This window comes from Equus asinus, chromosome 15 (assembly GCF_041296235.1).
Source record: "Equus asinus isolate D_3611 breed Donkey chromosome 15, EquAss-T2T_v2, whole genome shotgun sequence".
NCBI lineage: Eukaryota > Metazoa > Chordata > Mammalia > Perissodactyla > Equidae > Equus > Equus asinus.
Window position 1 is genome coordinate 31,974,168 of NC_091804.1, and position 12,608 is coordinate 31,986,775.

General features: G+C 41.8%; 1 protein-coding gene across 1 annotated transcript in view; it reads left to right on the top strand.

Moving 5' to 3' along the window:
* The first annotated feature begins 283 nt into the window (after nt 1-283).
* TOP1 (DNA topoisomerase I) overlaps nt 284-12,608 on the top strand; it is an 85,399-nt gene continuing 73,074 nt past the window's right edge. The window contains exons 1-2 of the mRNA XM_014845952.3: nt 284-802; nt 1,100-1,124. Coding sequence (XP_014701438.3) covers nt 770-802; nt 1,100-1,124 — 58 coding nt within the window. The 5' untranslated portion in view covers nt 284-769. The remainder of the gene's footprint in view (nt 803-1,099; nt 1,125-12,608) is intronic.

Below are 12,608 nucleotides of genomic sequence, written 5' to 3' on the forward strand. Positions count from 1 at the left end.
AAATAATCCAGAAGTTGGAAAGCCTGGACAAAGCCTGGGGCTCCTCTTGCAAAGCGGCCTCGGGGTCCGGTTAGCGAGCGAAGGCGAGCTGATGAAAGCTCCGGGGCGGCGGCCGCCAAGTTATTTGCACTCCGAGGATCTAACAAGCGGGCTACCAGCTCAGCTCGGCCCGGGCCCGAAGCGGTCCCGCCGCGGCCTTTAAAGGCCCACCACGTGGCCGCGCTGCCGGCCCCCGCCCGGAGGCGGAGTCTCGGCTGCGCCTGCGCACTGCCTATCAGAGGGCGCCCGGAGTTCCGAGAAAATACTCCGGGAGAGGAAGGGAAGCTTGCTCCGGGTGGGCGGCCGTGGGAGGAGTCCGCTCCTTATGCAAATCACAGAGGCGAGCGAGGGCTAGGGGCGGGGCTTCCGATGCAAAGCCGGGAACGCCTTTGGAAGCGCGAGGGGGCGGGCTTCGCAACCCTCGGCCTCTTTCCGCGAGTCTCTGACGTCGCCGACGTTCCATTTAAAAGCGGCCGCGCAGGCGCAGTGAGCCGAAATGCGAACTTAGGCTGTTACACAACTGCTGGGGTCTGCTCTCGCCGCCTGCCCGGCAGTCAGTCCGCGTCGCTGCCGCCGTCGCCTCCTCAGCCGTTCCGGGAGTCTCGGCCTCGCCGCCGTCGCCGCCTACGCGCGCCTCCGGGAGCCCTCATCCGCCTGCACAGGCCGGTGCCGACCGTCCGCATCTCCTCGGCACCCCTCGCCGCCCGCCGCGCTCGCCGCTCTGGCAGACATGAGCGGGGACCATCTCCACAACGATTCCCAGGTACGGCCCGGCCCTCCCGACCCCGGCCCCGCCCCAGTCCTCCCGACCCCCGGCGCAGGCCCTGGCCCAGCCGCTTTGACAGGCCGGAGCCCCCGGCCACAGGCGGCCGGCCGGAGCAGATCGGCTCCCTGGGCCCCAGGCGAGAGCCGCCAAGTTACACTCTGGGGGGCTGAGTGTACCCCCGGGGCCACCTCATCTCTGGGGGCGCAGGGTGGGCTAGGCCCCCGGCCGCGCGCGCTCGCCGCCGGCGGGGCTCCTGTGCCTGTTGTTTCACATTCCCTCCTTTTCTCTCTCCAGATCGAAGGGGATTTCCGATTGAATGGTGAGTGTGCCCCCCGCCCCGACCCCGGGCCCCCCAGCCGCCGGCCGCCCACCCCGCGCCCGGCCCGAGCCGGGCAGAGGACAGACATGGCGTCCCAGAGACTAAGTCCCAGCTCCTCGCTCACCGGCCCCATTGTTCCCATCGGGCCGCCTCTGGACCCCTTTTCCGGGGACCCCAGCTCCCCCAGATCGCGGCCCTCCCAAGAGGGGGCAACGGAGACCCCGCGTCGCCCGCCGCCGGGCCTCGGGCGGCCTTTCCGGGCCCGGATTCCTCCCGGGAAAGTCGCCTTGTCGACAGTCGGGACTTAGTCTCTGCGCCATTTTCTTTTTCTCTCTCCTCTCCTTTCTGTGGCTGTGTCTCTTTCTCTCCCTCCCTCGGCTCCTTCCTCGGGCTGCCCAGAAGGAGCTTTCTGCGGAGCAGAACCGTGTAAATCACAGACCTCACCCGGGAGGGAAGGGTGGGAGGCTCAGTCGTTACTGTTTTTCCCAAAGAGAACTTTATTTTGGGGGGTTATTCCCTTTCTGCTTCTTGTTTGTTTCCTTTTCTGTTTTCAGAATGAAAGATACCCTTCGGCAACTGTTGATTTTTTCCTTTTTCTTTCTTTCTCTCTTTTTTTTTCGGGTAAGATGTGTATGATAGGAATTAGGGCTCTAAAACGAAAGCCACCCTTTGTGGAGTTCGTATTTTGAGGTTGTTTTGCCCAAGTTGTGTTCTTTGCAAGGGTAGTTGTACCTCCCTTCAGAAAGTTTGCAAGTTCTGTATGGGTCATCCAATGTAAATGTTGGACTCGGGCATACTGAGTTTTTTAAAAAAATTAAAGTATTACTGACTAGAACTTTTCGTGTGGCTGAGGTTCCTAAGGCAGTGTTTTTTAGAGACGCAGTTTAGTGTACTTGTCAGGAGGAAGGGTTGTTGAGCATCTCATCTGGACCTGGTGTGTTGGCCTTTTCTTTGGGGCTGTGGGGAAGGAAAAAAGATTTTATTTAATGAAACAGAGAGTGGCCAGCCCCCACCCCTGCTTCCTGTTCCTTCTTTTTCAGAAGCTGCTGTTTTTCAGGAATCGAGAGCTAGCTTGCTTTTCCTGGATCTTTATGTCTTTGAACCCTTTTCAGCCAAATCAAGGCGTTTATTCTTTTGAGTGTTTCCACTTCAGTTACCCAATGAAGATTCCCCCAAATAAAAAGCTCACCCTGTGGGCTTTTCAACTATCCCGTTGATGGAGAAGCTACCCTCTGTAGTGTGCTGGGAATTCCCACTGAGTCTGACGGTACATAATCCTGCTCAATTGAGTTTGGGTTCCGGGAAACTCTCCAATGGGAGAAGCTGATGAGTAGGTTTTCTGATGTTGTAATCAGCAGTCCATCGTGTTAGCCTGCTCTACTGAGAGCAGCCTTATGTTCAGCTTTTGAAGTGGGGCATCCAGCAGGAGATGGTACTCTGTGAGGAGAGAATCTGGTTAAATTAAAGTGTAGCACATCTTGAGCGCCTGATATGTTATAAGCACTGTGCTTAGCGCTAGAGCTGAACCTTTGGCCACAACAGTGCTCATATCCTCAATCTAGTCTATTGGGGGAGACATAATTAGTTAATTATAAGGTAGGTGCTGGGGCATATGTATACCTAGAATGCTTTGGGAAACTAGGGGACTTAATTTTGTCTGGGGGTGGGGAAATTTCTCAGAAGGTGACTTCTGAGCTAGGTGTTGTGCAAGACCAGGTGCTGAGTGTCAGGAGTTGGAGTATTTCTTAACTATGTTTAGCCAGCCTATCAGGATTTTAAAAGAGGTGGGAGATGAGGCCCTACAGTTCAGAAAGCTGCAAAGAGTATAGATATGTTTCTTTGGGATGTGGGAGCAAAGAAAGGATGTGGCAGATGAGGAGGCAAGAAATCCTTTTGACCTCTCTTGGAGGAACGAAAGATCTTAATACAGAAAAAGTGTTATTTTGACTTTCAGACTGGCCTGAGTAGGTAATGTATTCAGTATTGAAACAGAGTTTAGTCTTCTCTCTTGGAAAGTTGACTCCCATGGTTCTCACCTAAATTATACAAAGGAACTATTAAATACTTGAATGATTGTGGGCTGGGTGGGTTATTGATCTTTACTGCCATTTTTATAGAGACTAAGTAAACTGGCTATATGGACTTTCAGGATGTGTTTGTTTGCTTGTAATAGCAGTAATTGCTAATATTTATTCAATGCTTACTGTCTGCCGGAAGCAAATCTCAGCTGTTTCTGTGGATCATCTAATTTAATCCTTGGAAAGACCCTCATGAGTTAGGTTCTGTCATCTCCTTTTGATAGATGAAGAAACTGAGTCTTAGGTATATTTACTAGCTTGCCCAAGGGTAGTGAATTGGGCGCTCCAAAGCTTACAAGCTTAGCCACTATGCTATATATATGACTCTCATATGAAGAAATTAAAAGCTGCACTTCTCTACTTTCTTACAGAGCTGAAAGGCAGGAGGGAAGGACTTGGTAGTTTGTCACTTACTTGCTTTTTTTCTAAATCTACCCCTTCAAGAGAAAAAGCACGTTGCCTCCCCACCACCCTAAGGGTCTGACACTGGAGTAATTATCTTTGTAAATATTGTTTAGAAGAAAGATGTAGTGTTAGTGACTGTGTGCTTGCTCCATTAAGTAATACACTGGTAACTAGAGATTGACTTATGGAACTATGAGAGACAGTTTTTAATAACTAAAAATCAATGTTTAATTATGTTCAAGTATGTTGTTATTGATCTTTGTATTAAGAAGAGTTTGCTTAAGCATGATTTTAAGTGGACCTAACCCATCTTACAGGTTAAATGTGCAATTTCATATATTAAAACATACATCCCTCATGTTGCCTGCCCTCATCCCCTAAGATCTAAAAGATTTTTTGCCCTTTGGAGCTCATTCTTTACAGTAGTTAAAACTGTTGCTATTCATATGGAATTTAGAACTTTCTGGTCACACTCAATTGCTGGGAAAATCTGTTATTTGTGAAATGTATTTATATTAAAATATTGACAGTGAGCTGCAAGTTTCAGGAGCAGAATTCATAATCTCTTTTACCTAAGTGAAAAGACTTCTTTTCTCAGTGTTGGTACCACTAACTGTAATGGGGCTGAGATGTTATTACAGTACTATGCAGACTGCTGAACTGTCTGGAGAGTGGATAATGGTAACATCAGGTTGGGGGTTAGTGATCCTTTTGCTGTTTCAAGAACTTGAAGTTTTTGCCTGTCTACTTTGGAGTTGTGGGGTTCTTTCCTCCCTGGCATGAGCAAAGTATAGTGCTTAATTCCATTAGTGATTATTCTAAGAAATGATAACATTTGGGATCATGGTTTGACATCATCTTGTGATGATTCTGGTTAGGTTAATGGATTCAAATTGGATGGGGGAATTAAGTAGAAATTGTTTCTGATGCTAACAGATAGTTGTACTTCTATGCTGTTGGGCACAGGTTGGGGGTGGGTGGGAAGGCTGAAAATGTGGCTATCTGAAAATTCCATCACATTTTTTAACTGCAAACTGATGGCACCTTCAAATAAAATTTGGCACATCGTCCTACTCAATCCAGAAACACTTAAGCATTGAACTCCAGTGTTGTCTTTCCTTCCACTGCAGCTAGACTCCTTGGGGTACCTTTTCAGAATTAGTGAGCTGCTGTAGAATCTTTATACCACACTTAGACATTAAGCAGAGTTGCTTATCAACATGTGCTTTTTCAATTACCAGCATATCAGAACTCACAAATTTTAGATTCTGATGTTCCTCGTAAAACAAGAAAATTCAAGAGTTATTAAAGGAATCGGAAATACCTCATGGTGTGAAAGGTGAAAACTAGATAATATTGCTAACTGTCGCTAATTCATACTTTTCTTTGGTAAGTGGATAAAGTAAAATGGAAAATAGGAACCCAAGGTCAGTCCCCAAATCTCCTTTTAACCAGTAGTAGCAAAAAAAGAATTGAGTCTGACGACTTCTTTAACATCAGCGCAAAAATGGGGAATGGTGAGAATTTGAAAGAGCGATTCCTTAATTTGTTCTGGGTCTTAGTGAATTAGTATCCATTTATACATTATACAAGTACCAGGGATTCTTAACATGTCTTAAAGCTTATATTCCAAAGTAAGGCTGTTAGGGTTTTTTTTGGTTTGTTTTTGGCATGGGGGAGGGGGTGTGTGTGTGCAAAAAGTGTCTGCCTTTGAGTCTGTAAGTGTGTTAGAGAAAACTTTGTGTTGTGTGTTAGTTATAGTAACAGTTATCCTCTCCTGCTAATGGTATAGGAAATGATTCTGTTGTACTTTTTGTAGGTATTTCATTTTATGAGCCTTCAGATTATACTGAAATTGTGTGTATTTCGTGTTAGTTGGGTGTGAATGCATATGTACATTACAGATCTTTAACAACTTTTGCCATACTTCCAGTGCAAAGTTAAAATGATTTTCTTCAAACACAAAGTTGTTTCCCCGGAAGTGTGTTTTGTGAGGGAATGCTTCCTTCTCATGAAAGTATGTTGAACTCCAGTAAAGTTCTAGATTCCCTTGGAAAAATGGATTCAAATATATTATTTACTTTTGAGTGAGGCTTTAGAAGTGCTTGAAATGAGTATATGATGTAGCACCCTGAGGTTAAAAAAAACTTGAAAGAACAGTAAAATATAGTCAATTTGTTGTATTAGGAAGTGGAAGAGAGTCAGTTGAGTGACTTTTCTGTGTCCTGTGGTTTAGATTATCTGACTGCCCCTTAATTATTTTGAAACTTTGCAAATGAAACTTTGCATAATAAGGGCATTTGGGCAAACAATTGAGAATTTGGCTTCTTAAGGTAAAAAGTTTGGGATGAGGGAGGTTCCTAACTGGCGCATAAGAAGTGAATAAGGTATTGTGTTTAAAGGAAGCTTTCAGATTGTGTTTAAATTTTGAGTAGTAATAGTTGGAAGAAGTCTCCTTCTATTTCCATGCCTTGAAAATCTGAAGTTTCAGAAGCAACTTTCCATCCGCATGGCTCCAGGCCAGTAGCTGAAGTAGGAAATCTAAAATAGAGGCCATCGGCATGGAATAATTAGCATTTTGCCAACCCCCGCTCTTCCCCCACAACCTGCCTATCTAGGTGTGCTCAGTGTGCTCTGTGTTGATAGCCCAGGGCTTGGGTACCGTGGAGGGGAATAAAGATGGAGGGAGGGGGGCACAGTAGCCTTAGTGTTGTTAGGTGGGAAAAAGCGTATCCTGGAATATTTGTTGGCTATTCATAGTATTTTTGTAGTGTTATAGGAAATAACAGTTTGCTGAAATGATTTAACACCAAGTAGATATTGTTTAACATGATTTTTATTCTGTATGTTCAATAAAGAGTCAAATATTTTTCATACTGGGAGAGAAGTATCTTTGTTGATTATCTCAAGTTATCTCTAGAGTATATAGATTATAGTATTATCAAGCTAGACCACCCATTATCAAAGTTTGTATTAAGTATCTTTATCTCTCATTTATGTCTCTAAATTTAGTAAAGAAAGAAACTCCAAGGGAGATAGGCAACTTAAGTTTTTAGTAGGTATTCATTTTTAATATCCTGTCTTAAGTTTTTAGATCCACTCAATTATCTCCCTGCTATCTTTATCTTTATGAACTGTTATTGAGAATTTTCCTGAAATGTATGTAAATATTTTTATTTGCATCTCCCTTCTGCCCTCCCCTGTAGATTTAGGGTAGAGGTGCATCTCTCCCGGGTTGTCAATTCTTCTCTGAGCCTTTGAAGTTAACTTTGCTTCTGTGGATTTAAGGAACCCAAGAACTCAGTTCATTAGCATTCCTCAGATACACCTTGATCAGCTCCAAAAAGTGTTAAAAGCAATCAGCATTATTGGGGACTTTAATTCTCTTGTCTTTGTTGTTGTTGTTGAGGGCAAGTTTAATAGATCCCTGGGTATTCTGATATCTTGCTATATTTTTAGAACAAAAACGAATCAGCCAAACCTTAGTCCCAATATTTTTTTGTAGTTTTCTTAGTGTAACCTAGCAAAGATAGCTTGCCTGGGACCTTTCTTGCAGGAGAAGCTGTTTGGAATTTAAAAAAAAAAAAAAAAGTTTTAAGTGGAAGGCTAGTCCTACACTTGAATACACTAGAAATGCACCCTTTTGCCACTTAGTCCGAATTTTAATCTTGCTACCATATATGAATGCCCAGATTTATAAAGATTGATAGGCAAAATACTGGTTGGGCAGAAGACTTACCTAGCAGGTTTCAGGATCAGTGAATTAGGGGATCTCATTTGCTAAGAGACCCCTTAACTCTACCAAACTCCTATAAGGTAGCCGCTTTATTTCTTTGTAGTCAGCTGTCTGAGCTCTTGCTCAGCAGCAGAAGGGTAAGTGGGAGTAAGGGAACTAATTTTGAGAACTTAGTAGACACCATATTTTTGTCGATCTGAATTTAATGGGAATAGTACAGATTGCATAGGTTTGTGGGAGAACCCGAGACCAAGAAAGGAAAATTTTTCTTTTTACACGTTCTCACCTCCCTTTTTTGGTAGAATACTGCCTTGGTCCAGATTCCAGAAACCTCACTCAGGCTGTAATTGGAAGGCTTCTATCTAGTACAGGTGTCACAGCCTGCCCTTAATTATCTGCTGATAGACATAGCTTAGACCCCTTCCACCTGGAATGTTAGGTCTTCAGGAGATGCTTTGGTGTCAAGGCTGGAACCAGATTGATATTGAAGGTTATAAGTGATGAAGAGGGAGGCTATGGAGAGAGATTATGCTCTTGAGCAGCTGTGGCGAAAGAGAGATTAGGAAGAGAAATAAGAAAAATCTGGGTAAGTCCCTCTTCTTAGTTGTGAAACTTGCCCTGGCCACTATACCTTGTTTTCTCGTCCATAACAAGGATATTTCTGTGCTTCACAAGCTATTGAGAATTAAATGAATATGTGAAGGTACCTCTCTGCCCACATTTTAAAATTTAAACTTTGGTCAGACAGCTGCTATTCTGAAAAGGATCTTTATTTTGAATGTTAGGTTTCAAGTAGTGATGTTAGTGACTCTTTGCTTCCTTCACTGGTATTCCCTGTTAACATTTTAAATCTTCATGACATTTACACAGTGAAAAGTAGCATATAACTGGAGTTGGTTGAGTCTTTACCTAACTAAACTGCATGGCTTGCTGATCTCCTTTGACTGTTAAGCAATCACTGTAAAATAAAAGGTGGTGTATCTATATCTAGGTTTCGGCTAAGTAGAAGCCAGGTGTCTGTCTGGTTCCTCCTTTTCTAAGAATAAGTCTAAGGCAAGATGGTCATTGTTGAAAGAATGTCTTCCAGCAGTAGAGAAGATGGGCTTAGAAATGAAGGAAGTGTAGGGATGTGGCTAATTTCTCAGGACTTTGATATAACTATGGATTTTCTATTAAAGATACCCAGGGCTTATATTTCACTTATATCTCAGTTTAAAAAAGAAAACGATACCTAGAGCTTTACCTTTTATATGCATTTAATAAATGAAATGCCAAGTTCATTATTTATGATTTTTTTTTTAAACCTCAGAACTCAGTGTGTCTTGTGTTATCATGTTTTTTCAAAGGTGACTATTTTACTTCTCCCTCAAAACATTTTTAAACTGAGAAGACTCAAAGCACTTGAAAGTTACCTTAATTTTTCATTTATTCAAATGGTTCCTTAAAGTGACCAACTCGACTTCTTGTGAAATAGTAATTCTTGGGAACAAGAATGCCTTAAATAATAAAGCTTAGGCATGGGAATCTAAGTAGCGAACTCCATGTTAACAGTTGTGTGTGAGTATAGGCATTTGAGAGATTCCATGAAAAGACTTATCTAATCAGCAGAAATTTCAGTAATGGCTCGTAAGTCTAGGTAATGCTGATTATTGAATTACCTTCAATTTGTTATTTTGGAAGTGCTCCTTGAAAATAAACCAAAGTCATCTAGGGATGTGTTCACTAGTGTCCATTTGATTGAGTCAAATAGACTTAGAGCTCTTATACCTTTTGATCAGAAAGATGATCAAGGAAGTTTCACAATAGGAGCAGGCTTCAAAACTAATACTCAGTTAAAAGTAGGCCAGAGAATATAATTTGGTAGGATAGAAATTACAGAATAGGGTGCAATTTTAAAGAGTCTTTAAAAAGATAAATCAGGAACATATAGTTCTTAAAGTATATGGAAAAAACCTGTGGGAAGGTGAATATTTATTAAATACTGCCTGGCTATATTGCCCTCAGTATGTGAGAGTGTCCAAAGTAGGATTGAATAAAAGTCTTCAAAACTTGGGTCTCTCTCTCTCTTATGTCATGTTTCTCTGACCCAGAATGTGAGTAGTCTTGGGGCGAGGTGAGGGTGGGGGATTGTCCTTTCCCCTCTCCCCACACCAGGCAACCATGATATAGTGGAGAGGACAGAATCTCCATGAGTCAAAGGGATTTGAATTTGAGTTCTTGAGCTTCTGCTCAATAGCAAGGTCTTTGAACAAGTTAATCTCCCAGCCTTCGTTCTTCACCTGTAAACTAGCTCTAATACTTCCCTCCCAGGATTGAAGATTAAAGAGTATTTGAAGATCACTTTAGGAAAGGTAAAGCTTAGAGCAAAATTTTTAGTTCCTTACAATTTAAAAGAACCAACCAAACAAAGCCTGAATACCTTTTTCAGAGATTGCTTCATTAGTCTTTTGTACGAAGAGAGCATCTTTAATTTCTTTGAATTTGGGTATTGTGAGATTTTACCCCAGAGGGAGGGTCACTGGGGAGGCTTGAGTACAATGCTGTTGCTGTGCATCTGAGACAGGCTGGCTCAGGAGGGTACTACTGACTCGTCTTGACTTTGGCTGTGTATAAACCACTTTGTTTCTTGTAAGTTAAGTTACAGTTTAAGAATCTTTGGCAGGGAATAGCTTTTACGCCTTTGCACTTGGGATGGTGTAATATTTAGAGATCTACTTAGGAAGCTAAAAATTTCATGTTTAATTGCAAATGTAAAATTTAAGTTGCCATATTCATTCATTCAAACATTCAGAAAGTAAATACCAGTAACGACTAGACACACATGAACAAGACAAAGCCATATGGTTCTCAGAACGAACACTTTGTAGTTAGTATGACATAGGTCTGTATACTTGCTTCCTCTAGAGATTCCAAATTTTCCTTGGGCCTCAGTACAAAGGCTTCTGTCATACCAGGGTGAATAGGGATGGAAGGTACTTTCTGGCAGTTAACCCTTCACTATCCATGAAAGAGAGTGATGTCTCCATTTATTCGCAATCCTAGGAGGTGTTTTTTTTCTTAAAGAAATTGGAAACCTAGGCCCCTCCATTTCCAAAGATAACCAAACTCATAACTGTTCTAGAAAAAAATTTGGGGGGCGGTATCTATAAGCTTATTAAACCTTTACCTGGAATAGAAGAAGAGTTTAGTTTGAGTACTGCGTATTTATTTCCCATTATCTTTTTATTAGACACTTGTATTGCACGAATTTTAGAAAAGTAGTTTTCAGGTTTCCCTGAACCAGGTAGATTTGTCAGAGTGACTAGAAATGTTCACATTCTGTGTGAGATCCATGTGACAATAGCTAATTCAGCTATTTGCTTGAAATAGTTTAAATCCTTGAACTGAATTGCCTGAAGTAAAGTGTGAAATCACCATCTTCATAAATTTGAAGAACTAAAATCTTAGAGATTAGACTCAGTACTTAAAGTCCTGGAAACCTAATTTTATGAAAGAGTTTAAATATATTACAGTTAGTTACTCCTTCCTAATCTATGAAGTGTCTTGATATGGGTAATACACAAAAGCTGTTAAACTCCTCAGAGGAAGGTTCAGAGTACATAGTGGTATTACTCATAGTGATTTGAATAGTACTAGAAAAGTGATCAAGACTAAATGTTGGGCTTACCTGTCCCTTATTCTTACACTCACTACGTTTTCACAGGAATGGATGCACTGTCAGTAGTTCTTGCTGTTTAACATCAGAAATGCATCAAGAATCTCTCAAGGAATTGATCATACCTCAGGATCTGTTTTTTAATTTTTCATGGTTTCATTTTGCTAGGAAGAAAACAAAAAGGGAGAAATGGAACACAAATTGGGTAGTCTGTAACTGCTGGCTTCTTAGACTTGACTTGCAAACTGAAAGCTCTCCGAGGCCAGGCACTGCAACTCTGAGAAGACCCCCAGTTAGCTCCCTTAGCAGTACAAAAGTCCAGGGCAGATAGGGTGGGCTCAGTGAAGGTCCAGCTGGTGATGGTTTGACCATAATTATTACGTTTTCCCCCTTAAAAATCAGATCACCTTCTTCTTCCCTTGAATGCAGTGATATAAAAATGGGTACCAGCAGAACTTAATAGTCCTTTATAGGTGTTAGCACCACCCTACACTCAGAATGTCTATTAATAGAAGTATCCTTGTTTTCTGTGGGGAAGTGGATTCTAGTTGGGCAAACAAGAAGCTAAAATTTTTCCTCCTTATTATCCTGAAAATACTATAGAACTTCTTTAGGACTGGAGCTAACCTCTAGAATTTAGATGTCAGATAGTGTTTGTGTTGAGCTCAAATTTTTAGGGGAATAGTTTAAAATTATAGTACAATATGATGAAATGTGTCCATAAGTGACTGAAAACATAGTAAAAGTGTTTGCATAAGTAAGACTAGCAGAACATCAAGCAGAATCCAAACTGATGGCACATATGTAAGTATGTATGCCAGTAGGTGCTGTTGTACAAAATTAAAGATAATTTTGCTAAGTACCTTTATTGAAAACTTGATTTTTTTTAAAAGGCCTTCTGCAGAAACCCTATTTCCCAGTAATAAAGTTCAGTGTGCATGCTTCTCCCACCACTCTACAATCGTGTTTTGTTCTGTTCAAGTATTCCTTTTTACCCTGGAATGCCTCTTTAGTCTTTAGAATTTGGTACAATTAAGGTAAGTATACCTAGTACTTATTTTTTACTACTTATTTTTACTACTTATTTTACTTATTATTTTTACTACTTATTTTTAGGAAGACACTAGGTATTGTAAACTTGAAGATTAGAAACATCTCAGAGCCTGTTTCAGTATTGAAGGCATAGTCAAAGATTGTTTCCTGGGAAGTCTGTCTGCAATCACCACTTAACTCCAAGCCAGAAGTAACTACTTTTCTCTGGCTTTCACTGAGCCTTTCTTGTCCTCTTCCAGTTTGTCATTCTAGTCTGGAGAATTTTACATGTTTTGCTTACTTATTAGGAAGTGGGCAAGAGCGCTGTCTCATCCTCTTTGGTCAATACAGATGCTTTCAACAAAAGTTTAAGTTGTGAAATGGGAACCCCTCTCTCTCCTACTTACCAGCTGGTTGAAGATCAAGTGAGAGACATTGAGAGCTTTACGCTAAGTTTTCATTGTTCTCAAGCTAATATGCATAAGACTCACCTGGGAGTGCTTGGTAAAAATATATATTCCAAGTCCTGTGCCTCAAAGTTGATTCTGTAGTGGAACGTACTGAGAAATCTGCATTTT